We start from the raw sequence: 26,286 nt of genomic DNA on the forward strand, positions 1-26,286 counted from the left end.
CATTAACAAAAAGTTCCGAGTACATGGCAACTATTACTATAACTGAGCTCGGAGGCCCATACACTACATATGGGGGGGGGGGAGGTTCAAGAAAAGAGACATGTTCAAACATCAGATTTTCCAGAACGTCCTCCAACAGGTAGGTCGATCTCCATGTCGTCTCAACCTGCATCTTTTGGCGGTCTCGCTTCTAGAAGTTCGTCATCACTTTCTCCCTCGGAGGAGTCAGGTTTCTCGTCAGCCTCCTTTGCCATCCCCGGGTCTTTTGATCTATTATTTCATAGCTTGGTCCAGCTCGCCACGCAATTGGTGTTCGGAGCTAGGAGTATCTAGATCACACTCCATCACACTATAGAATCAGGGATTGGGGGTGTTTTCAGGGATGAGAACGGGATCATTTCTGCCATGTTCTTAGGTCCAATTGGAGTGGGGGATTCTCTTAGAGCTGTGATATTGGCAGTTATGGAAGGAATTCAGAAAGCTAAGGAGATGGATTTCAAAAAACTCATAATTGAAGGGGACTTGGAGGTGGTGATAGGGTGGCTGAGGAAAGACAAGTGTGGATTATGGAAATACAGCAATGAGAGGAGAAAATTCAAGTGGCTGGTGAGGGAAATGGAAATCAGGATGAGTTGGGTTAAAAGAACAGCTAACTCTATAGCTGATGGGCTAGCCAAACAGGGGATAGAAAGGGATGTAATGTTTTGGGATAAGTTGTAACTAAATTTCTTCTTTTCCTTTTCTTTCTTTGAGGCCTTAGTTGTTTTTGGAAGATAAGAGTGTTTGTCTTCCTTGCTGTAATTATTCTTGTGATATTTTAATAAAATTGCTGAAATTGTTATTGATCAAAAAAAAAATGTCACCATGAACACCATCTTTGGCTGATGAACAAAATAGATGGCCCAACTGGTTTCCAGATGTAATTACTCCATGTCATTATATTACTTTTTCTCCTGACTAACAAAATAGATAATTTCAAGAACATAAAATATAGTACTGCTGAAAATTTTGAGTAATGTTCTGCCTGTCTGCAACCTGAGAAAAAAAAATCATACTAGTGACTCAAGCTTCCAAATCTTCTAGAGTAATCATAATGGCCCAACCACACCGCCTGTGGGCATTTTATACATTTGAGTCATCTTCTACTTTCAGTGGCTCAAGCCCCTTTTCTTAGAATGTTCATAGGCCTAAAGCAAGATCACAATTTCAACTCCACTCAATTCTGTGGTTCCAACTGCTCCTAGTGCCATTGCTCCCTTAATATCATGAGACACTAATGCCTTCCCATTTTTCTCAACCTTTGAAAGATCTCCCATTTCTTCCATCAAACATTTAAAAACAGAGCCCTTATTACTAATCAAAATAAGTCCATAAATAAAGAAGCAACAGTGAAAAAATAGATCTAGAAGTAGGAATAGCTAATCAAGATACTTGAAAATGTAGATGGGAACAATAATACCTCTAACAAAGTGAACAAAGAACCAGAAATGCAAACCAATAGACTAGCATTTGAATGAAGACTACCTACTGCACCAGTAAGAAAATTGACAGTTGATTCCTATAGAGATGCTAAGGGAAAGTCAAAAAGGAAAGGGATTGAGGTAGTTGATAGAGGAATAATAAAGAAGTGTTCTAATAGCAGGCCCCATATGGCTGGTATAAGGCTTCGTTGAGTTGATTTGAGAATACAATAATGGACAACAAAGTATTTACTGATGCTACATTTGAAGCATATTGTAGTTGAATAAATAACATGAGAAGCAGATGATAGGAACACAGTGGAACAGGTAAAGCAAGTCGCTTACTGTTTTTGAAAGTTCACTCCCCATCTCCATGGTGCGCAGACATAAAGGAATTATCTCAGTTGATAGAAGGAAACTAATAACTTCTGTATCGTCAACCTAAGTATATTTCAAATTTAGATTCATTAATAACTGAATATCTTGTGGGAAGAATTACTGCAAACAGACAGATAAAATTTTAGTTACTAGACATGAAAATTATATCTGTTGGGTATGAGAAAACTAAGTATATGTCACTGCTTGACTGCTTGTGCTTGTCTAGAAGCAATCATTGAGAATGTGATGATCAAAGTAGACAAGAATCAAAGCAAGACTATGTAAAACAAATCTGAAATACAAAATACCTTCACAAGTGCTCCAATAACACCCAAGCTTGTAAGCCTCAAGTATTCAAATGGTCTTGTCTTGCTTGTAGTGTTGAGAAAAGGGTAAAGATACAAAGGAATATGTGCTGCAAAAGAATTAAACTTTCTTTATATTTATAATAACTTTTAAACCAAATTAACTACATCATTCATGCATATTTGTGAATGAAAGCACGGAGCAATCTATAACAATATTTTTTTATAGGCAACATAAATTGCTAAACACAGTAACCCAACCAAAGTCATTTAATTTAAAAGCAGATTGATACTATGAATTGATCACTTCCACCTACTGCACATATCATGAAAAGTTTTTAAAACATCATTGACAAGGAGAAAATGCAATTCCTGTTATGCATTAGAATGCTAATAGGAAAGCATTTCAATAACCATTCAAGCCTCGGGTTAAAAAAGCCAAAAAAAAGGAAAAAAAAAATCCACGTTGCTAATTCAAGAAACAAAGTATTTCTCAAAGAAATTGAAAAGCCACAGCTAATTTAAAAGTTAAAATTGCGCATTAAGCCATAGTTTGAAAGTTATATTGATTTATTTCCCTAATAAAAAGACCCAAAACATTTTTTTTTTGAAAGACCCAAAATATTGATGTCATATATGGAATGTGATATGGCACTGAAAGATGAAATTGGAAATTTCAACCAAAACTAGGCTGGACTATTGGACATGAGATTTAAGGCTAACTAGAATTTAGAGTCTGAGATTTAATTGAATTAGGATTAAATCCAATGAGCTACAATTCAAGAAGGCAAGGAAAGAACTGAAATTTTAATACTGGGGGAATTTGAGGAAATTAATAGTGGGATTTAATGAATTCAAATGTATAAAAAAGTGTTGGCTACATGGATATTTGCTTTCTAACATTTTGAAATAAGGAGCTTAGTTACATAGTTTATAAATTGGGAGAGAAACCATAACGGGTAACTGAAGTTATTAAAACATAACGTGGATGTATCATTCAAAAAAGCATAACCATCTCCAACTAACAAGTCTAGAATAAAAATAAAAGTAAACAACCTGGTGACATAAAGAGTGCAAGACAAGCCTACAACCACACTAGGATTCATTAGGTCCACCAAAATAGGGACTTCAACAATTAGAGTTACTCAGGTACCTAACATACCTGAATTTAGTATACAGTCTGGGTTCACAAACATTGAGCCCAAAATTATCAGGTTTATTGGTTGGCTTGAACTCCAGTAATATGAACATGCAAGTCTTAAATTTTATAGAAGTATATCCACTTTTTTCCTTTTTGTGCTACATGTTTGCAAAAATAATGTTTGAACTTTAGGGTTTCCCTATTAGAAATTGTCAATGTTCATACACTTGATTGTACTAGTTGTTATGGTTCAGCTTGAATACCCATCTATTAAATCAACTATATAACTCCTGCTCAGCAAGTAAAATAAACTATCATGACAATTAAATATATGATTGTAATATTGAAAACTTATAAAATTCGAAAAAGATACCTAGAATACAAAAAAATATATATATATGATGAGATGAGCTGATAGGCCAATTTTCTCCAAGGTTTGACAGAGTCAACTCAGGAACCTTGATGATTTGCAACAACTATTTATTAACCAAGGGTCAAAATTTTGCTACAATATGCCCTGTATTGGGAGTAGCATATCGTATCAGGGGCTGTCTGAAACCTCAAATAAGGGGTGTTTCAGACTTTGACCACTTTCGGGGGGTAGGCATGCTTAAAACCGACCCCGTGATGCAATTTTGAAAAAAAAACTAAAAAAAATGTTATTAAGTAGTGAAACACATGATACTTTAAACCTTGTTATTAACTTGACACTGAATTCCACCTGGTCAATACAGCTATATGTTGATTCATGGATTTCTATAACAATGTCATAGAGTCATGTTTGGCCTCGAAATAAAGAGAAGATGAAGGAACATGAATCCACCTTCCTACCCTCTTTTCTTCTTTTTTTCTTATATGGCCAACAAAGGGAGGCACATGTTTCACCATCCTTCCACCTCAAGAAGGATAAGCATCACAAGGAAGAAGCATTAGCATTTGTTTGCATGATTGAAGCCTAGGCTCCAAGGTAGTTTGGTTGTTATGCCTTGAGATAAATACCTTCTAAAATCATTTTTTTTCTTATTGAGTTCTTTGTTCTTTTCCTTTTACTTTTGATCTTCCAAAATATGGGTCTGATGATTTATCTAACCAACCTACCTTTCTTCAGAAGAACTCACCCTTGAGTTTGTATCAAGGATGAAGTCGAAATTTAAAATATTTTATTTTTTGCGAAAATTTAACCAAGAGAAATTTAAGATATCTTGGACCTCTTGCAGACTCTATAACTATTGTACCTTAATTAGGGGTTTGATTTCTTTCTATTTCTCACACTTCATTTAGATAATCCAATCTGGAAGTCCTCGGAATTTATTGGCTTTCAATACCATTTGATGGGTCTACATTGCTTTTATTGCACATTCACCAACTTTATTTTTCCTAGAATTCTTTGATATCAAAAAGGGATTTCACAAGATCAACAAGATTGATCCACCACTATGTTTCCAATTCGAAGCCTTGTTAATTACCTTTTAATACATCTTTACTTAATCATCAAAAATAGAACCGGATTTAGTTGAAATTCTCTTCTTATTATCTCATGAGAATTCCTCACCATCTCAAATGATTGAACAACCTATGAAAAAGGGTGAAAGGTCTTCTAGTTGAATGCAACATCTTGACCAAAAAACAAAAAATCAAAGTAAAAATTATTCAAGTATCCTTCAGCCAATTAAGAAAGATTTAAACACCCTCAATTACATGAAAATCTCCTTAGAGAGGCGTGAGATGCTGCCTCTCCATACAGAAAACACAAAAACTACATCAAAAAGTGCATGACTGTTACAAAAGACACAAATTATAGTTGCGCCCATAACAATGTTTCCCTGTTTGTCCCTTGTTTTGCCAAGACATCAGCAAATGCATTAGCTGATCTCCCAACCCACTGTACTGTTACAGATATATTCCTTGTCAGCCATTTGAATTTCTTCATCTCATTCTTGTAGTCCCACGTGACATTCTCCGGATTATTTAACCAGTTCACCACTGTCTTTGAGTCCCCTTCAACCAGAAGCTGCTCCACACCCATTTCTTTTCTTTTGCAAGAATTATTCCTTGTATTGCAACTAACAGTTCTGCCCGAATAGAGTTACCAATACCTAATGGACCAGAGTATAGTAAGACAGCTTCTCCAGCCTCATTACTCAGTACACCTCCCAAACCAGAGGGACCTGTGTTGCCCTGGCTACTTCCATTAAAATTCAGCTTCAAAGAACCGTGAGGGGGGGACCCAGCTTGTCATTACCTTTATCTTTGAGGAGGAACAACTTGCTACTGATAACCAATCCCTCCAACAATCAGTAATGGAGAAATGATCAAACAAATCCAAAGTCTTTAACCAATGTATTGCCCTATACAAAATGCAATCCTTCAAGGCTTGGCTGCTTCTCCCCTTTTCCTGGAAGATCCTGGCATTCATTTCTTCCCAAACTGTCCATAACAAGGCTGCTTGTGCACACCTCCACATTTTCCTTCCTCTTTTATGGGGCCAATAGAACATAGAAGGGTTAAAGATTACTTCTGTTGGCATATCCCATCTACACCCAAACAATGATAGAAGCCAAACCCAGAGCTCTACAATAACATTACAAGATAAAAATAAATGATAACAGTCCTCACCACGAGATCTGCAAAGAGTACACCAGTTTGGAGAAATATATAGGAAGGGTCTTCTCTTTTATAGGTTATCCATCGTGCTTACTTTACAATGCCACACTTCCCAGCACAAAGCCATAACCTTGGGGGGAACCAGTCTACACTAGACTTCTTTGGAAGGGAAACATTGTTGAGAGGAGGTTTGGCACATGAAATTAAAAAAGGAACCACAAGAAAAAGACTCATTAGGGTGAATGGCCCAAATCCTCTTATCAAGCTTCAAAGGATCCAACCAAACCTTATTGAGGAGACCAAGAAGAGCAGACAAACAATCAACTTCTTCCTCCCTTAACCCTCTACAGAAAGCAAAGTCCCAAGACAAAGACGACAAATTTAAAATTGAGGGAAGGAATTTTGAAATCACCTCTTTTTTTATACAAAGGAATAGAATACAAGGACGGAAAAAGGTCTTTTAGGGGAAGATCTCTAGCCCAAATGTCCTAAAACCGAATAGAGTTACTAGATCAAGCATCATACCTTATACAATTGAGGAACTGTGGAAGAATTTTGTGAATTGCTTTCCAAGGTGTTGCTAGGTTAGCCCTCCTTGAAGCACTAGCTTCCAATCCACTCTCTGAGCATCCATGAATACTCTTCACCACTTCATGCCACAACCTATCTCGCTTCATAGGCCACCTCCACAACCACTTCCCTAACAAAGCTAAATTCTTCTTAAGCGCATTCTCAAGCCCTAATCCTCCTTCCTCTTTACTTCTACCCACAACCTCCCAATTGATTAAGTGGTCTTTTTTACCTTCTCCTGGTTCCCAAAGAAAATCTCTCATTAATTTTTCCAGTTTCTTCACTTCCCTAGATGGTATCCTAAAGACACAGAGAGGTAGTAAGTAGGTAGGTTCGCAAGGGTAGCTCTTATCAAGGTGATCCTCTCACCCAAAGAGATGTAATTTTTCTTCCACAGCTGATCTCTTTTCAAACTTCTATATAACTGGGGTCCAAAACCTACTGTCCCTAGGGTTTTCCCTTAACGGCAGCCCTAAATAGGACAAAGGCCAAGTAGAAATGGAGCACTGAAGACAATTTCCAATATCCTCAACCTCCTCAATTGATTTTCAAGTAGAAATGGAGGTCTTTTCTAAATTGATTTTCAAATTGAACACTCCTTCAAAGGCTTTAATCAATTCTTTCAAGTTTCCCACCTTCTCACTAAAACCACCACCACAGAAGATCATCAAGTCATCCGCAAACTGCAAATGAGTTACTAGAATTTGGTTTGTGCCTATTCTCCATCCCTTTATCACATCTTTCTTATCATCCCTTGTGATAATTCGACTGAACACATCAACTACCAAGGTAAAGAGAAAAGGTGAAAGTGGATCCCCTTGTCTAATACCCCTACTAGCTGGAGAAAAATCCCTTACCACCCCATTTACTAAGATGGAGTAGTGACAAGAGCTGACACAACCAAACATCCAACCACACCATCTTTCCCCAAACCCACACTTCCTCAAAACCTCTACTAGAAACTGTCAGTCCACCAAATCATAGGCTTTCTCAAGATCGAGCTTACATACAAAGACTCTTTGCTTAGACCTCTTCATCTCTTCCACACATTCGTTGGCAACTAGGATATGATCAATTATTTGCGTCCTTGGATGAATGCCCCTTGGGCCTGACTAATAATGGAGGGAAGGATTTCTTTAATCCTCAAAGACAGCACCATCTTTCTCCTTGGGCCTGATTATTGTAGAATTTTTCAACCAATAATTCATCCAGATATAGATGTGCTTTAATCATCAAATGAAACTTTCATTATACACTGCTGTTGCTATGAATACCAATGCTTGACCTCAGGTTTCTTATGGAACAACTTAAAATTGGTTCCACCAAGGAAGGGATGAGAATGGTAAACTTTCATTATACTCTAATAGTTAAGAAATGCAAGAACTCTTCATGAAATAAATGAAGTTCATTTTTTCATACAACATATCCCAACTACATGGATTGGAAATAGATGCAAATGGGTTAACCTACCAAAGATCCCAGATTGAAAGAGATCAGTGCATTAATCCATGAAAAAGCAAACACAAAATAAACAATGAATAATAAACCTCTAAAACATTGCCATGCAACCTGAAAATGATATTTAAGATGCATCGCATTCACAACAAAAGAATATCTTCCCTTTTATAATTAAGAAAAATTACCATTCAAGAATAGGGTCCTTGTATCTGGATGAGAAGCCACACACTGCAAATAAATAAATATGCATAAATTTCATTGGTAAAATGAACAGGACAGGAAAATAACAACGTCCATAAAACCATTTCAAAGATTCTAAGGAATCAATTCAAACTGAAATTAGGATTAACTTGAAAATTTGCACAAACATCAAATATAAACACAATAGACCTAGTAACCATGCAAAATCCTTGTATACAGGGCTTCAGCACTTTATTTTTTCTGATCGTAAGGTCAGATATGTTGTATGGAGCAGACGTTGGGAAGGTAAGAAACAGCGTGCCTAAAAAATGAGTGTGGAAGAAATGTGAATGCTTAGATGGCTGAGTGGTAAAACTAGAAAGGACAGGGTTAAACCGGAAGTCATATAAATGAACCCAGAAGTAGGTTCAATAGGTGAAAAGCGAGAGAAAGTAGATTGAGATAGTTTGATCATGTGCATAGGAGACCATCTACAACACTTGTTAGGAAAAATGATCTGTTATAAGTTGAAGGGAGTAGAAGAGCTAGGGGAAAATGATCTGGCCAGTTACTGTTACATGTGCAAATCTGAAGAGGAAACTGCTTTCCACCTATTTGTCTCTTGTCAACTAGCAAACTTTATTTGGAGATTTTATTTCTTCCTGTTTGGGGTGTACCCATCTTCCAACCTTCCTCAGCAGCTGAAATCTTCTCAGGTTGGCCAAAATTCAGAGGAAACAAGAGAGCAAAAATTATTTGGAGCTGTATCCCCTTTGCAGTGTGCTGATCTCTGTGGGGGGAGAGGAACAGGAGGCTATTTGAAGGAAAAGAAAGAAACACCGAAGTGCTTGTGGCTTCAGTTGGCAAACTCATAACTAATTGGGTTCTTCCCCTTCAAGAGTTTGAGCATTTTAGCTATTCAGATTTTGCAGAGAATTTTTGAGACATTCTTGAGATTCGAGCTTGTAATGTGCATCAGTTTAGTCTTGTCTGAAGTGTTTTGTTGTTTGCTTGTATTGGGGCTTATGGATGCTAGCTTGTAATGGGGTGTCATCTTAACACCCAAACAGTTTGTACCCATTTTTATTTCAATAATTTTTTTCTTATTTACCTTTCAAAAAGAAAAAGAGCTAGGGGCAAACCAAAAAGGATTTGTGTGGAAGTTATAAGAAATGATGTAAACACCCATAATTTAACAATTGATAATGGCACTGAACAAAAAAGGATGGTGAAACAGGATTCATGTAGCCAATCCCATATAGTTGGGACAAGGCTTAGATGATGATGATGATGAAGGTCCAATTCTGCCCAAAATCAAGGCTTCCTTTTTTTGGTTGGGAAAGAAAGTGGTGAAACTATCTCTCACTTATTAATCTCCTACCCCAAGTGTCCCTACACTTCTAGCATTTTTTTGGTGGAATACACTTCTAGCATTTGGGGACATATTTTTTCCCTCTTTGGCTGCAGGTGGGTATCACCTGGGAACGTGGTTTTGTCATTTGAAGCATCCCTCTTCAACCTCCTAGAAGAAGGGTAAAGATTTTTATGGAAATGAATTAGAGTTGCAACATTGTGGGCTGTTTAGGCCAAAATGCAAAACAAGGTTTAAGGAAGAATACAACACAAAAGAGGCTCTAATCGAAAATAGCATGGTAAGGGTGGTATACATTGGGTGAAGACCTTGACATTTTTTACTCGTAGGGCCTATTCGTTTCCACTTAACTCTTATCTCTTAAGAGGAATCTTACAACTTTAAGAGGAAAATGGGTTTTCGTTTCCTCTTATCTCGTATCTCTTAAAGAGGAAGATTACAACTTTTTGTTTTCCAATGATACCCCCAAAACACAAACAAAAATTCTCATATATGGGGTTGAAATGAACATTTAACAATTTTCAGAACTCAGAATTCAGAACAACATTCTTTGCATTCAGAGCTCAAAGGAAAGAAAAGTTCACCAATACCAATATACCTCTTAATGTAATTATTGCACTTTCAGATGTCAGACATCAGAGCAAACAAACATGCCCTTTGTTACAGAAGAAAAACAGTCCTCTGAAATTAACAGACAAATTAATAACACTCTAAAAGATGATTGAGAACAGCAGAAACAAGAAACAAGAAAAGAGAAGAAGAAGAAGAAGAAGGTGGCGGCTGATAGGGTTCAGAGAGATTTTCGAATGTTATCTCCTCTTACACCCTAATTCCCTTTCATTAATCTTAATTTTTCAGTAATTACAGAGAGGCCCCTTAACTGGGTGAATAAGCTTAAGTAAACATAACATAATTAAGGCCCAACCTGAGGCCCATTATCAGCATAGAACATAAATAAAAGAATATTATTCTCTCTACAGTTACGATCCATTTGTTCAACATTGGTAGTATGGGATGCTAATGTGAGAGATCCCACATCGGCAGTATGGGATGCAGATGTGGGGTATATATGTGCCTGGGTTCCCTCCCTATAACAGGTAGCTTTTAGGGCGAGTTCTCCTAAAGCACATATCACCCTTACACTACAAATGATATTTTGAGAGATTGATCCATGGTAGCAAATTCTATAACAAGGATGCCAATCATCCTCTTTGGACACTTCCAAATGCATCATAATCCAAGAAGATCAGGTATAGCAGGGGTTTTCAAGGATCACAATGGCAGATTTTGGCACTATACTCATGAACAAGTGGTCAAGGAAACAAGGAGTGAATAGAAATAATTTGTTTTGGGCTCAATGTTAGTTGGGTGCAGGAGCGGAGCCAAGTATATTGGTGGGGGGTCCTTGCCCCCCCCCCCCAAACTTTTTGTTAAAACTGTTATTTATATATGGTTATTAAGAGGAGGTTGGATCAAAACATAATAAAGTGGGTCTTTGGACCCCCAAAACTTGAACTAAAATGTAATGGATCACTCTCTAACGCTCCTCCAACTCTCAAAATAAAAATAAATAAAAAAAGATGTTTATTTTCTCTTTAAAAAAACATGCAATAGACCCAAACCTTCTCAGTCCATTTTTCCCCAAACCCTACTTCTTCTACTCCCTATCTCATTTTCTTGTTTAACTTCCCCCTACCCCCAAAAGAAAACTCCTGGCTCCGCCACTGGTTGGGTGGTGGGATTCTTTGTTGTAATGGGTGTTATTCCTAACAACTTCTTGTTGTACTTCTCTCTTTTTAAGATTTAATAAAATTCTTTGAGTTGCTTATCAAAAAAAAAAAGAAAGAAGGAAACTCAGTTAGAACATTACTGTCATCCCCAAACCAACGTCTAAAGCTGGGAAAATTATTGAGCTACAAGGGCATAACATTGGAGGGAGATTTTCAAATTACTGCTAGCTGCCTAACTATAACAACCAGGGATCCTGGCAGTATATACACATTTTGAGGGTGGTGAAACAGCTTGTTCAAGAACTAAGAGCTGAGTTGCAACGGATACAAAGAACACCAAATACTATGGAAGTTATCTTGGAAAGAAAGGGGTTTCCAGGGAGGAGCTGTATTGAGGAGTTACCAGTAGAAATTTTTGAGTTTGGGTCTGTATAAAGGAATGTACCAGACTATAATATAAATCAGGATATCTAAGATCTTTGGGGGTGCTTGGCATATTTCCCCTGTACATACATATTCTTTATTAACAACTAATATGGAAAAGGTCGAATACACAAACATCCATTGTACAACCTTTTTAAGGTCATAATAAGAAGCATCATAACAGAGATTGTTTTAGAATTGTGACCAAAACATGCCTTCTGAGTCTTGTTCTTGTGAGAACTTCAATGTGCTTGGTTATTGATCAAAAAATAGAAAAGAATGTTTCTGTGTTTTTATGGAAGTCATCAGATGTCTTCACGTTTGTTCTACTCCACTTAATGGTATTCTTATATCAGTAAAAAGGAAAGGAAAGGAGACTACCAAACTCTGGAAATTCAACAACATTAGACTAGATTTTCCCCATCACATTAAAGGTATTTTCTCATGAAAGGTGACAGATTTTATTACAAAAAGTATGCAAGAAGTATATATAAAAGAAAAGAAAAAATAAGAAAGAGAAACCAAAGAAGAAAACAGAAGCCCTGATGAATGGGGCACCAGACTTCTATACAACATATGCAATCAGCCTGATGAACAAAAATAACAACCCCAACCATAATTATGAAAAATAATGCACAGAAACAAAAACAGCATGCTACCAGCTAAAGGTGCATCATGGACTGGGTTAGCCCAAACCAACCCCATCCAAAGGTCGATGATGAGGCAAGAAAAAAATGAAAAAAGAAAGAAAAAAAAAGAAAAATAGATGCGTGGATGTATTCTGTTTTGCATGTTTTTCTTGTAGTAGGATCCCAAATTGTTGTTTTGGGTAGCTTTTTTGATAGTTTTGAACCAGGGGTATTTTCGTCATTTATAAGTCAGACTTTTTGTCAAGGGCTGTTGGGTGCATATCTGTTGGGTTTTGGTCTCTTGGGTCTCTTTGTAACAAAAGTTATCTTTTGAGGGCTCATTTGAAGTTAGTTTTGTTCTTAAGGAGTTGCTTGTGAGAGGGAAACATCCTAGGGGCTTGTGTGTAAATATTTTAACTAGCTTGTCCAGCAAGCCAATGGGTCTTATAAAAGAAAAGGGGGCTGTTTCCATAGGGGTCTTTTTTGGTTCTTTCTCTCTTGTTTGAGCTGTTGCTCAGCCCCAGCTAGGGTTTCCAAGCATTGGGAGTGTTGACAGATGTTGTTGTACCTAGGTTTAGTACCACAAGGGTACTGTTGTAATTTTCTCCTTTGTGTTGTACGACTAGACTAGTATAAATAATAACTTATGCACTCGCCTACAGTGTTCTGTAGGAGCTTTCGGTCCTCTCGACTCTCCTCTCCTCTCTCCCTCTCTTCTCTCCTCTCTTCTCTTCTCTTCTCTTGCTCTTGCTCAACATGGTATCAGAGCAAGTCGTCCAGGCCTGAAGGGTGGTGTCAAGCAAACCTGTTGTTCAATGTCGAGCAGATAGTCTCTTCATCTCCCAGAGCTGTATCCACCGAACTGCTAATCAGTTGTATTCAGCGACCCAGAAGTTATAGAGACTTTTCATCTCCCAAAGCCATATCCATCGAACTACTAATCTATTGTATTCAGTTCGACCTAGAAGTTATACAGACTTTTCATCTTCCAGCCCAGAAGTTGTATGCATTGTCTGTTCGACTATAGAGACGCTATCATCTGAGGTTCGTAGAGGGAGTTCTGATTTACAGAGAGGCTATCATCTGAAGTTAAAAGAGGTACTGTTCATATACTGTTCAGCTACCCTACTGATTGACTGTTTATTGATTGACGGTTCAGCCGATTGATGGACTGTTGATGGACTGTATTTCTTTAACAAAGCAGCTGTATTCAACTGAATCTTTTTTGTATTTCTTTACCCCTTTGATGGACTGTTGATGCCCTGAAGCAGATGTTGTATTGATCTCAGTCATTGACTGTTCGGCTACCAGGCCTGCCGATTAGGGGTGTGGTGAATTTCACCCTGTATTTTCCATTCTGTTGGGGGGTCATATGACCTCTGTACAATCGTAGGTCATACAGACCTAGTTATGTACTGCAACTGCAGTGTTGTTTTTTGGATTCCTACAAGACCGTAGGTCATACAGACCTGTTCCAGTACTGCAACAGCAGTGTTCAGTCTTTGCTCCCAATGAAACCGTAGGTCAGAAGGACCTATTTCTGTAATAGCCCTGTACGGCAGTACCCCTTTGGTTGCTGTTTTTTTCTTAAACCCGAAATCATGAGTAGTGAAGATTCAGCCACATCTGGAGTTTCCTCAATGCTGAATGGAATGGGTGGGGGTGACCTATCCTTTCCTATGGCTGCTGTCCCTCTTGATGGTTTAAATTACCTAGAGTGGTCAAGAGGGATCAAGTTATACATCACTGCAAGGGGGAAGATAGGTATATTAATGGGAGAATCAAAGAACCATCCTCTGGGAATGCTGAATATGATAGATGGAATCAGGAGTATGGTTATGTCTTGGCTCTTGGTTTCCATGTGTTTGGACTACTGCTACAGTAATCCGAACCAGCAAGAGGAGGAAGAAGAAGAAGAAAGAAAAGAAGGGACTGTCGAATCTGATAGATAAACCCTATCAGTCGACCCCTTAATAGTTATTAGTCTCTAATCACATTTACAAAGACTAAACTGCCCTTACTTAAGTGTGGGGCAGAGTGTCTTTAATAAGACTGCCACATAAGCAAACAACTTAACAAAGATAAGATGACTAAACTACCCTTATTCGGCTCACTTTAACACCATGCAACCTCAAATAAGGAAGAATTTCATGTGGGCTGAAACTGCAAATGAAATCTGGGAAGAAGCAAAATCTACATATTCAGAATTGCGACACTATGCCAAGATTTATCAACTGCAGGCAGCATCATCTACTTGTAGACAGGGGAGAGATGTTTATCAGTATATTACTCTGACTTGACCTTTGTCTAGAAGGAGTTGGACCATTACCAGAGTGTGGATTGGAAGTGTGATGAGGATGCCAAAATGTACAAGAAACTTGTCTCCCAGCAAAGGGTGTTTGCCTTCTTACATGGTCTGAATCCTATGTATGAATCTATCAGAGTACAGATTCTCAGCTCTAAGGATCTCCCATCAGTTCAGGAAGTCTATGCTCTTGTACAATCTGAAGAGAGCAGAAGAAATCTGATAAACAGCCCTGGTGGGGATGCAGTTGTGTTGGCAGCAAAAGGGGGTGTCTTTACTAGTGTGGGATCTTCTTCCAAGAAAGGAGATCTCCAGAAAAAAACAGAAGATAAGGACAAATTGTGGTGCACTCATTGCCAGAAACCCCGACACACCAAAGATACCTATTGGGATCTTCATGGGAAACCAAAATGGGCTCAAGATCTAACTAAGAAGCAAGGTTCAGACGTGAATAAGAGGTCTAGACAGCAAGGTACGAAGAAACACCACATGGCCAACATGGTTACTCGGGAGAATCAGCCCCCCATTTCTACTGTGACTCAGACACATCTCACTAGATCTGACCTGAGGGAGGATATTATGAATTCCTTCCATGACCATTTAGAGCTCTATGGTAGAGCAATTCGTCAAATGGATGCTCCTCCCTCAACCTCATTTGCATCTACACCAGGTAACCCTACCACAACTTTCCATGTTGTTTCTCATACCCCTGACTCTCCATGGATCATTGATTCTGGAGCGTCAAAACACATGACTGGTACGTCCTCTTACTTTCAAACCTATCACCTTCTTTCTAGAAGAGACAAGGTAAGACTAGCCGATGAATCATACACTTCCATAGCTGGTCAAGGTACCCTCTCTCTTCCTCTTGGTCTTACCCTTTTTAACGTCCTTCATGTTCCAAAATTTCCCATTAATTTGTTCTCTGTTAGTAGTGTTACTAATTCCTTGAATTGCTCAGTGACTTTTTTCCCTTCTCATTGTGTGATTCAAGATCTGGCCTCGGGGAGGACGATTGGTAGGGGACGTATGGTTGATGATCTTTACATGCTAGAGAATAAGGCTGGTCTTCATGTCACAGAGTCTCTAAGTCAGTCCTGTAAGAGTAAAGTCTATATATGGCATTGTCGTCTTGGTCATTTGTCTTTTGAGTCTTTGAAAGTTGTATTCCCAAATCTGTTTAAGTCAATGTCTGTTTCTGATTTTTCTTGTCAAACGTGTCAGTTAAGTAAACATTGTAGAACTCATTTTCTTCAAAAAAATAGTAAATCTGAATCTCCTTTTCACATTGTTCATTCTAATGTATGGGGCCCTGTTACTTTACAATCTGAGAGTGGCTATAAGTATTTCATTACCCTCATTGATAATTATTCTAGATATACTTGGGTATATCCGATGCGAACCAGGGAAGAAGTACCAAAAATCATTCAAGATTTCCAACGGATGGTCTTCACTCAATTTCATACTGAAATTTAAATTTTTCAGTCAGGCAATGCAAAAGAAATTTTTCATAGTGACCTCAAGGAATTCTTTGCTTCGCGTGGTTCGCTTCACTGGAGCTCTTGTGCCTGCACACCACAACAAAATGGTGTGGCCGAATGGAAGAACCGACATCTCCTTGAAGTGTCTCAGGGTTTACTACTTCATATGAACGTCCCCAAACGTTTTTGGCTTGAAGCTGTTCTTTGTTCTACTTACCTTATAAACCGTATGCCCTCTCGTTGGTTAGAGTACAAAGCCCCGCATCAGCTTCTCTTTCCTAAGGCTCCCCTTCTTTCTATTCCTCCTCGTGTATTTGGTTGTCAGTGTTTTGTCCAAAATCTGTCTCCCACCCGTGGGAAATTGGATTCTCGTGCTATCCCTTGCATATTTCTTGGTTACTCCTTCACTCAAAAGGGGTACCGTTGTTTTGATCCTGTTTCTCGGAAATTCTATGTCTCTATGGATGTTTCTTTCTTTGAAGATGAGCCTTTTTTTCCTGTTTCTCCTCAGGGGGAGTGTAGGCATGAGGAGAAACTAGTTCAGCTCCCTTCTCTTCCTGATCCTTTGCCTTTTCGTGTTTTTTCTCGTCGTCGCAAAGGCCAACCAAATTCAAGAGCTGTGGAGAATCCGGAAGCTGTACCTCCAATGCCACCAGACTCCTCGGGGGAGGATCATACTCACTCAGGTAACTTGGCTCCCAATGGTGTTTCTGATTCTATTGAAAATGATTCCTCTGTTGCTAATGACCTTGATCGTCCTATTGCTCACAGGAAAGGTGTTAGATTGTGCACCACTAAACATCCCATTTCCAACCTTGTTTCCTATGAGAACATTTCACCCTCATTCCGTGCTTTCCTTACCTCTATTGACAATGTCCCTATCCCCAAGAATGTGGCAGAAGCTCTTTTAGTTCCTGAATGGACAAATGCCTTGAAGAAGAAATTAATGCCCTTCATAAAAACGGCACATGGGAACTTGTTGATCTTTCTAAAGGAAAGGTTCCAGTTGGATGTAAATGGGTGTTCACTGTCAAGCATAGGGCTGATGGAACAGTGGAGAGGTATAAAGTTCGCTTAGTGGCAAAGGGGTTTACTCAAGTGTATGGAGTTGATTATGCAGAAACTTTTGCCCCTGTTTCCAAGATGAACTCCATTAGAGTTCTTTTCTCTCTTGCTGTTAATCTGGATTGGGATCTACAACAGCTTCACATCAAGAATGCATTCTTGAATGGTGACCTTGAAGAGGAAGTTTACGTGATTCAACCCCCTAGTTTTCTGGCTCAAGGCAATGAACAAAAAGTGTGCAAGTTGAAGAAGTCCTTATACGGGCTGAAACAATCACCAAGAGCTTGGTTCAGCAGATTCCATGCTGCAGTTTAGCAGAAAGGATACAAGCAATGTCAATCAGATCACACACTGTTTGTGAAAAGAGGATAAGGTAAAAGTGCTGCCCTAATTGTATATGTGGATGACATAATTGTTACCGGTGACTGGGAGGATGAAATTCAGAGGTTGAAGTTTTTCTTGCCACACAGTTTGAAGTGAAGGATCTAGGACCTGCCAGATACTTCCTTGGAATTGAAGTTGCCCGATCAAAGAGGGGTATCTTCATTGCTCAAAGGAAATATGTCCTAGATTTACTTCAGGACACTGGGAAGATGGGGGTGAAGCCAATTGACTCTCCCATTGACCCCAACCATAAATTAGGTGACAGCCAAGGTGAACCTCTCAAGGATGTGAAACAGTTTCAGAGGCTTGTAGAGAGATTGTTATACCTTTCTATGACTCGCCCAGACATTGCATATGTTGTTGGTGTCCTCAGTCAATTCATGCATGCTCCTAGGTCCTCTCATCTTGACGCAACAGAGAGAATCCTCTGATATCTAAAGAAGTTTCCTGGTGCTGGCCTGTTATTTCAAAAGCACGGGCATTTAAAAGTTGAAGTTTATACAGATGCAGATTGGGCTGGATCCCAAAGTGACAGAAAGTCTACTAGTGGCTATTGCACCTTTGTAGGAGGGAACCTTGTTACATGGAGGAGTAAAAAGCAAAATGTGGTGGCTAAATCCAGTGTTGAAGCTGAATATCATGCTATGGCCCATGGGGTAGCTGAAGGCATGTGGATAAAGAACTTGTTGAGTGAGTTGGGTTTCCTAGTGGACAAACCTATGACTCTATTATGTGATAACAAAGCAACTATAAGCATTGTTGCCAATCCAGTGCTACATAATAGAACAAAACACATCGAAGTTGACAAGCATTTTATCAGTGAGAAAGTCATCACAGGCGAAGTGTATACTCCCTATGTCAACTCTAAGAACCAACTTGCAGACATCTTTACAAAGGGTCTAAATCATTCCAGACATCATGATCTTTGTGACAAGTTGGGCATGATTGATATCTATGCTCCAACTTGAGGGGGAGTGTTGACAGATGTTGTTGTACCCAGGTTTAGTACCGCAAGGGTACTATTGTAATTTTCTCCTTCTTTATGTTGTACGACTAGACTAGTATAAATAATAACTTATGCACTCGCCTATAGCGTTCTGTAGGGGCTTTCAGTCCTCTCGACTCTCCTCTCCTCTCTCCCTCTCTTCTCTCCTCTCCTCTTCTCTTCTCTTGCTTTTGCTCAACAGGGAGCTTGGGTTTTGAGGAGTCGACCTATTTTGACACCTTCCAATCCCTCCATCACTGCGTGCCCACGCGGGAGGCCAGTTTGCTGCCATTGTTACTGTAACGGAACTGTTCCAGGAGGAGTTTTACTTCAGGTTCAGGTCTGAAATCCCTAAAATCCAACCTATTTTATTGTTTTCAGCTTGGTATTTTTGTGCTTATTACAATATACTTGAGGCACAGCATGTAATTGGCCTTTTTGTTCACATCAAGTGGTATCAGAGCAAGTTCTTTCCTTGGGTTTGCTTCAAAGTTCATCTCCTTCTTGAGTTTTTCTATATTATCATGGCTGCAAGGGGTGAGCGTGGTAGGGGTGGTAGAAGACCACAACATGTTATTGTAGAGGTTTTCCAAGAGGCTATAAGAGAACTGCAAGAACAGATTGAACATCTTGCTCAACTTGTAGCTCAAAATGCTGCTAGGGATGGTGACATAGCAAATGATTTGGGGCTAGGAAGAAGAAGACAAGCTCCTAGAGTTGATGAACAACTCACTGACATTATTAGTGAAGAATCGAGTGAAGACATTGAGCAACCTGAAGGTGATCAGCATGGAAGGAATAACAACTAGCGGTGGGAAGACCGAATAGTGCAAGCTTTACAATCCAATCAAGGACATGGTGTTCAACTTCATATTTCCGAGTTTGATGGTGAGTTGGAACTTGAAGAGCTTCTAGATTGGTTGGACAACATTGAAAATTATTTTGATTGCAAAGAAATGAATGAAGAAAGAAAATTGAAGCTTGTAATAGCAAAGATGCATGAGATAGCCTTAGAATGGTGGAAAAATTACCAAAGGGACAGAGAAAGGAAGGGGAAAAGAAAGGTTAGTTCCTGGGGAAGAATGAAAGAGAAGCTGAAATCCCAATTTTTACCACCAGACTATGAGCAAACTCTATACGAAAGGGTGTAGAATTTAAGGCAACGGAAAAAGAGTGTGAAGAAGTACACAAAAGAGTTTAATAGATTAACTCTTTGGAGTAATATGTCAGAAACTGAACAGCAAAAAGTTAGTAGATATATCAATGGTTTGAGGTTGCCAATAGAAGATCAAGTTAGCCTACATTGCCCGTATAAGGTAAAGGATGCATATCAGCTAGCTCTAAAGGTTGAAGCTCAATTGAGTCAGAGCTCATGGCAGAGGCTAAGTGCTGTCCAAGGTACATCTTCATCAGTAGGTCGAAGTGTTGGGGCTGGTAGGGGTTGTGTAATCAACCAAACACAACCTACAGTCCAAGGGACTTCAAATGCAAAAACAAGTAGTCAAGGGCAGCCTACTATTAAATGTTTTAAGTGAATGGAGTTGGGACATCGTTCAAATGGATGTCCTAAGAGAAGGATTGAAGGGCAAACACACTTGGTTAATGAAGTCACTGATGAACAACAAGATAATATAAGCCAAGTTGAGGATGGGCAAGCGGCTGAAACTACTGAAGCAAATGCTTTAGAGGAAGAAAACTTGGATGGGGGATATTGGGGGTGAAGCTCTAGTGATACGACACTCTATGGTTGTACCTCAAGAACCACTACCAGGGGACTGGTTGAGAAAGAATATCTTTAGAACACGTTGTACAACTGGTGGGAAGTTGTGTAACCTGATTATTGATAGTGGGAGTAGTGAGAATCTTGTTTCTCAAGAGATGGTGGATAAATTACAGCTCAAGACTATTTAACACCCCTGGCCATATCGTATTTTGTGGTTCAACAAAGGAAATGAGGTAAGAGTTTCTTCTAAATGCCAAGTTAAATTTTCTATTGGTAATACATTTGAAGAATCGATATGGTGTGATATCCCAATGGATGCATGCCATTTCTCTTGGGTCGCCCATGGCAATATGACTGTAAGACCATTCATTATGGGGACAAGAACACATACAGCTTTGTGAAAGACAATAAGAAGATAACTCTTAAACCAATGCAACTTGATTCATTTCCAAAGAAGGAAACAAAGCCAATCACTACTCTTTTCACCTCAAATAAATTGGCTCAAGAAGATGGGAATTTGGATGTTCTTTACATGCTGATTACAAAAGAAGTTAGCAAACAAACACCTGTTCCAGAGTTGGTGAAGAAACTACTTCATGAGTATGCTGATGTGATGCCTAAAGAATTACCCGATGGCCTTCCTCCTCTAAGAGATGTACAACATCATTTAGATTTAATGCCAGGATCAGCATTGCCTAACCTACCCCACTATAGAATGAGCCCTAAGGAGCATGAGGAGCTCCAAAGACAAGTAACAGAGTTGTTGAAGGGGCTGATCCGTGAGAGCTTAAGCCCATGTGTTGTACCAGCTTTGCTCACACCAAAGAAAGATGGTAGTTGGCATATGTGTGTTGACAGTCGTGGCATTAACAAGATTACAGTTAAATACAGGTTTCCCATACCCTGCCTTGATGACATGTTAGACACATTGGCTGGCTCACAAGTCTTTTCAAAGATAGATCTGAAGTAGTTGGCGTATGTACATTATGAATTTATTGTAAGCGAATAAAAGTAGATATTTGATTCATGTTCCTGTGGTTGTTTCTATGTAATACCCTTAAATAGGACACTTATGAGACTCGTGTTAGTTTAGAATGTTCACAGTCGTTGGATAAGTCTGGGGAGATTTATCCTGCCAAGATTGACACTGGTGTGCTGCCAAATGTTGGGGTGGCCTGTCTCAGCCTCCAGAGTGAGACCTAAGGCACATGTAGTGTAGGATTAATTGAATCTTTGAATCGGACCAGATTTCCAGTATTGCCCTGGACCTTGGAGATTGATGGGCAAAACTGGAAAGTTACACCTGACCCCTAGACTCGATTATGATACTGCACTAGGTGTCGGATTGGGATGTCTTTGATATGCCAATCAGTGAGATCCTTAGCGGGGGATGTCTTTGATATGCCAATCAGTGAGATCCTTAGCGGGGGTCAAAACCTGGGTATGTTGGGACAGTCTGAGAATTCATCTGAGTGGGTGATCATAGTGACAGGATTAGCCCCTTTGTCGGACAAAGGTAATGATCGGGGATGCACTCTCTCTAATGGAAACCAAGACTGTCGGCAACTGATTTCAATTGTTGAGATATATTTTGCAAAATATATTTTATATAAGATATAAAAGTATATATATTATGGTTTCCAAACGTTTGCAAAAGGTTTTAATTCCCGGGATCCATGTGAGTAGAAAGTGCAGCACTGTTCCTTGCAGCCGAGGGAGAGGTCCTCTCTTGTCGGGCAGTGTTTGATCATTATGGGCTGAGAGGTTAAGTGTAAGACCATTGAGGGTAATACCTTATGGGATAATCTTGCATCTGCCCACAGTCCCTGGGTGTTACAAGGTGGCTTGGCCCAGGGACCACTTAGGGTAAGTGTTGGGCCCATAGAGCCCATGTGATGGGTTTCAGAGGGTGCACTGTCCATAACAGTGTATTCGGTCAGGCCTTGTAACAAAGGCTGGGCTGAACCCATGTGGCTGATGTGTAGATCAATGTTTGGGTCCCATGCCATACAAGGAAGCCCAACTGGGCAGTAGTTTGGAATGCTAAGTGAGCACATAACCTTAATGGCCCTAAAGCCCATTTCGAACTGGGCTGATTTGATCAGTTAAATAAGGGGCGAATTCTGGGATTGGATTAGCAGATAGGATAGGGTCTTAACCCTATCCACTCAGAGAGTCCAGATCTAAATGTGATTCAGATTTGGAAACCTCCTAATGAGATTAAGAGAAGGCTGATCTAATCTACAGATAAGATAAGGGTCTACCCTTATCACTTAAAGGGAATTCTGATCCAAATATGATTTGGATCAGCAACTCCTAATGGGATTAGGAACTGATCCCTTTAAGGTTATAAAAGGAGGAGGGGGCGGCAGCCTTTAGATACACAAGATCACCACCTATCTTCAGAGCTGAAATCACAGAAGAGAGAATTCAGCACATCTGCGAAAATTCTCTCTTGCTGCCTCCTTCCTGCCGCCGCCTCACCTGCCAGTTCGATCTCCAGTTAAGTGGGAGAAATCAAGATTGGATCTTGATATCAGTTCCTTGTGAAGGGACTGATAGGAAGCTGTGCTCACGTACCATTCTGCTAATTCTTGCGAAGGATTAGGTTCTTGGGAAGAACACTGCTGATTCTGCTCCATCCTGCACTGCGCCATCTTCAGTGGGAGCAATCTTTGGATCCTTCCTTGGGCATGAACACCTTCGTTGGGAGATATTATTTCTCCGTATCAGGTATATCCCTCTCCTACTGCTTTTGTTCAGATCTGGTTCGGTTCTTGGTTCAAGATTGATCATTGAAAAATATGATTTTTTAAAATAGGGAATACGATTCCTAGTAGGACGCAGAGAAATTTTTGAAATTCGCCCATTCTATTCTGCAAGATTCGGGTGTCCATACGATGGATATCTCATCCCTTCATGGATACCATCAAATTCGTATCTGAGAGGGGGATGAGTGGAAGACTACATTCAAGACTAAGGAAGGTCTTTATGAAGCTTCTAGCACCTTTGGGTTGCCAAGTGGTGCTAAGGCTCCTAGTACCTTTATGAGGTTCACGAGCCAAGTTTTAAGGCCATTCATGGGGAAGCTTGTGGTAGGTTATTTTGATGGCATACTCATCCACAACAAAGATCATGACAGCCACTTAGAACACTTGAGAGCAATCCTAGAAGTCTTGAGACAAAATCAGCTATATATAAATTTGAAGAAGTGTAATTTTATGACAGGTCGATTGGTGTTTTTGGGGTATGTTGTTTCAGCCAAGGGGATTGAGGTGGATCAAGAAAAAGTTCAAGCTATTCAAGAGTGGCCAACACCAAAGACCTTAACTGAAATTTGTAGTTTCCATGGGTTAGCAACATTTTATCTTCAATTTATAAAGAATTTCAGCACTATTGTGGCACCCATTACTGAATGCTTGAAAGGAGGTGAGTTTACTTGGACTCCGCAACTGAGAAAAGCTTCCAAGAGCTAAAGATGAGGATGACGAAGGCTCCGGTATTGGCTTTATCTGATTTTAACAAGCTCTTTGAAGTTGAATGTGATGTAACCCATGTTGGGATTGGAGCTGTCCTTAGCCAAGAAGGCCATCCAGTTGCTTACTTTAGTGAGAAACTCAATGATGCTAGAAGGAGGTATTCCACTTATGATGTTGAGTTTTATGCCATTGTGCAAGCGTTGAAGTTTTGGAGGCATTATCTTATCCAACGGGAGTTCGTGTTGTATTCAAACCATGAAGCATTGAAACACCTTAACTCCCAACAAAAGATAAAGGGAAGACATGCTAAATGGGTTGACTTTCTACAAGAATATAATTTTGTTTTGAAGCAAAAGGTTGGACAGCAAAACCGGGTAGTTGATACTCTTAGTAGGAGAGTTCACTTGGTGTCAACAATGTCTACTAATGTTGTGGGATTCAGCTCCATCAAAGACCAATGCCAAGATTACCCTTATGTTGGCTGTATTTGTAGAAGCTATGCAGCAGGTGACAAGGATATTCGAGCCAAGTTTGTGTGGAATGATGGTTACTTATTCATAGGCAATAGGTTATGCATTCCATCAGTATCTTTGAGGGTATTACTCATTGCTGATTTGCATTGCAAGGGATATTTTGGTTGCAAGAAGACACTTGAAATGGTCTCCAAAAGGTACTTTTGGCCAAGGCTATGTGTTCTATTATGTTGATAGATGTCACAAGTGCCAAACATCTAAAGGGCAACATCAAAATACAGGTTTGTATCTTCCCTTACCCGTACCAGAATCACTATGGACTGATATTACTATGGATTTTGTGTTGGGGTTGCCAAGAACAGCTAGGGGTAATGACTATTTTTGTTGTGGTTGATCGTTTCTCTAAAATGACCCACTTTATTGGTTGCCAAAAGACTTTTGATGCTTCTCATGTAGCTAACTTGTTTTTCAAAGAAGTTGTTCGGTTGCATGAAAGATCTATCACATCAGATCATGACACAAGATTCCTTAGCCACTTCTGGAGAACTTTATGGAAGTGTATGGTTACTACCTTACAATATAGCAGTACATTTCACCCACAAACAGATGGACAAACTGAAGTGGTTAACCGAAGCCTAGGCAACTTGTTGAGGAGCCTAGTTGGAGGCTACTTAAAGCAATGGGATCTCATCCTACCACAAGCTGAATTTGCCTTCAATAATTCAGTTAATAGATCTACAAGGAAGACTCCTTTTGAGGTTGTGTACGGTTGGTCACCTAAAAGTGTTGTTGATCTAGCTCCTATAATAAGGTTGCGGCAAGTGAGTGATGATGCTGAAGCTTTAGCTAAATCCATTCAAGAGATTCAAGGGAATGTATAGCAGAAGCTGAAAGAAAGCAACCAAAGGTAATTAAGAAGCTAAGGATAAGCATCGCCGGATGAAAGAGTTTCATGAGGGCTATCTAGTCATGGTTTATTTGCAGCCTAAGAGGTTTCCTGTTGGGATCTACCATAAGGTGAAGCAGAAAAAGATTGGTCCATGTCATGTGCTAAGACAGTTTGGTGACGATGCATATGAAATTGAGCTACTAGCTGATTTGTCCATTTCACCCATTTTTAATGTAGCGGACCTCTTTGATTACCATGGGGACCTAGAACTAACAACAAAGGATGGGCAAGGACAAGCACAAAGGACTAGTAGTTCTAATGAGTTTGAACAAGTAGAGGGTGTAGAAGATGTCCAAGTCACCAACACTCGAAATGGGGCCTATTTTAGGCTTTTGGTCAAGTGGAAAGGGAAACCATCAATTGAGAATTCTTGGATTAGTGAAGAGGAGTTTATGAAGCTAGATGGAAACATGTGCAAGGCTACTAAAATTGCTGCTCGCACAAGGTCGAGCTCTTTTTAACCCGACAGGAATGACGAGACAAGAAAAAAAAAAAGAAAAAATGTGTGAATGTATTCTGTTTTGCATGTTTTCTTGTTGTAGGATCCCAAATTGTTGTTTTTGGGTAGCTTTGTTGACAGTTTGGAACAAGGGTTTTTTTGGTCATTTTATAAGTCGAGAGTTTTGGCCAAGGGCAGTTGGGTGCATATCTGTTGGGTTTTGGTCTCTTGGGTCTCTTTGTAACAAAAGTTATCTTTTGAGGGCTCATTTGAAGTTAGTTTTGTTCTTATGGAGTTGCTTGTGAGAGGGAAAACATCCTAGGGGCTTATGTGTACATATTTTAACTAGCTTGTCCAACAAGCTAGTGGGTCTTATAAAAGAGAAGGGGGATGTTTTATAGGGGTCTTTTTTGGTTCTTTCTCTCTTGTTTGAGCTATAGCTCAGCCCCAGGTAGGGTTTTCAAGCATTGGGAGCTTGGGTTTTGAGGAGTCAACCCATTTTGGCACCTTCCAATCCCTCCATCGCTGTGTGTCCACGTGGGAGGCCAGTTTTCTGCCATTGTTACTATAGTGGAACTGTTCCAAGAGGAGTTTTACTTCAGGTCCAGGTCTGAAATCCTTAAAAATCCAACTTATTGGTTGTTTTCAGCTTGGTATTTTTTGTGCTTATTGTTGTATACTTGAGGTGCTGCATGTAATTTGCCTTTCTGTTCACATCAGTCGAGTTGGGTTGAAGGTTGGGTAAAGGTTCAG

General features: G+C 39.5%; 1 protein-coding gene across 2 annotated transcripts in view; it reads right to left on the reverse strand.

Annotated features, from left to right (window-relative positions):
* The window catches only part of LOC148875291 (uncharacterized), a 43,813-nt gene that overhangs the window by 9,598 nt on the left and 7,929 nt on the right, over positions 1-26,286 (reverse strand). For both annotated transcript variants that reach the window (XM_088964423.1, XM_088964424.1), the window contains 3 exons: positions 8,102-8,144; positions 2,147-2,253; positions 1,806-1,901 (listed from right to left, as the gene is read on the reverse strand). In XM_088964423.1, the coding sequence (XP_088820549.1) occupies positions 1,806-1,901; positions 2,147-2,253; positions 8,102-8,144 (246 nt within the window). The remainder of the gene's footprint in view (positions 1-1,805; positions 1,902-2,146; positions 2,254-8,101; positions 8,145-26,286) is intronic.

The sequence above is a fragment of the Nelumbo lutea genome, chromosome 1, assembly GCF_056320005.1.
Source record: "Nelumbo lutea isolate HS-2025 chromosome 1, American lotus-T2T, whole genome shotgun sequence".
NCBI classification, from domain to species: Eukaryota; Viridiplantae; Streptophyta; class Magnoliopsida; order Proteales; family Nelumbonaceae; genus Nelumbo; species Nelumbo lutea.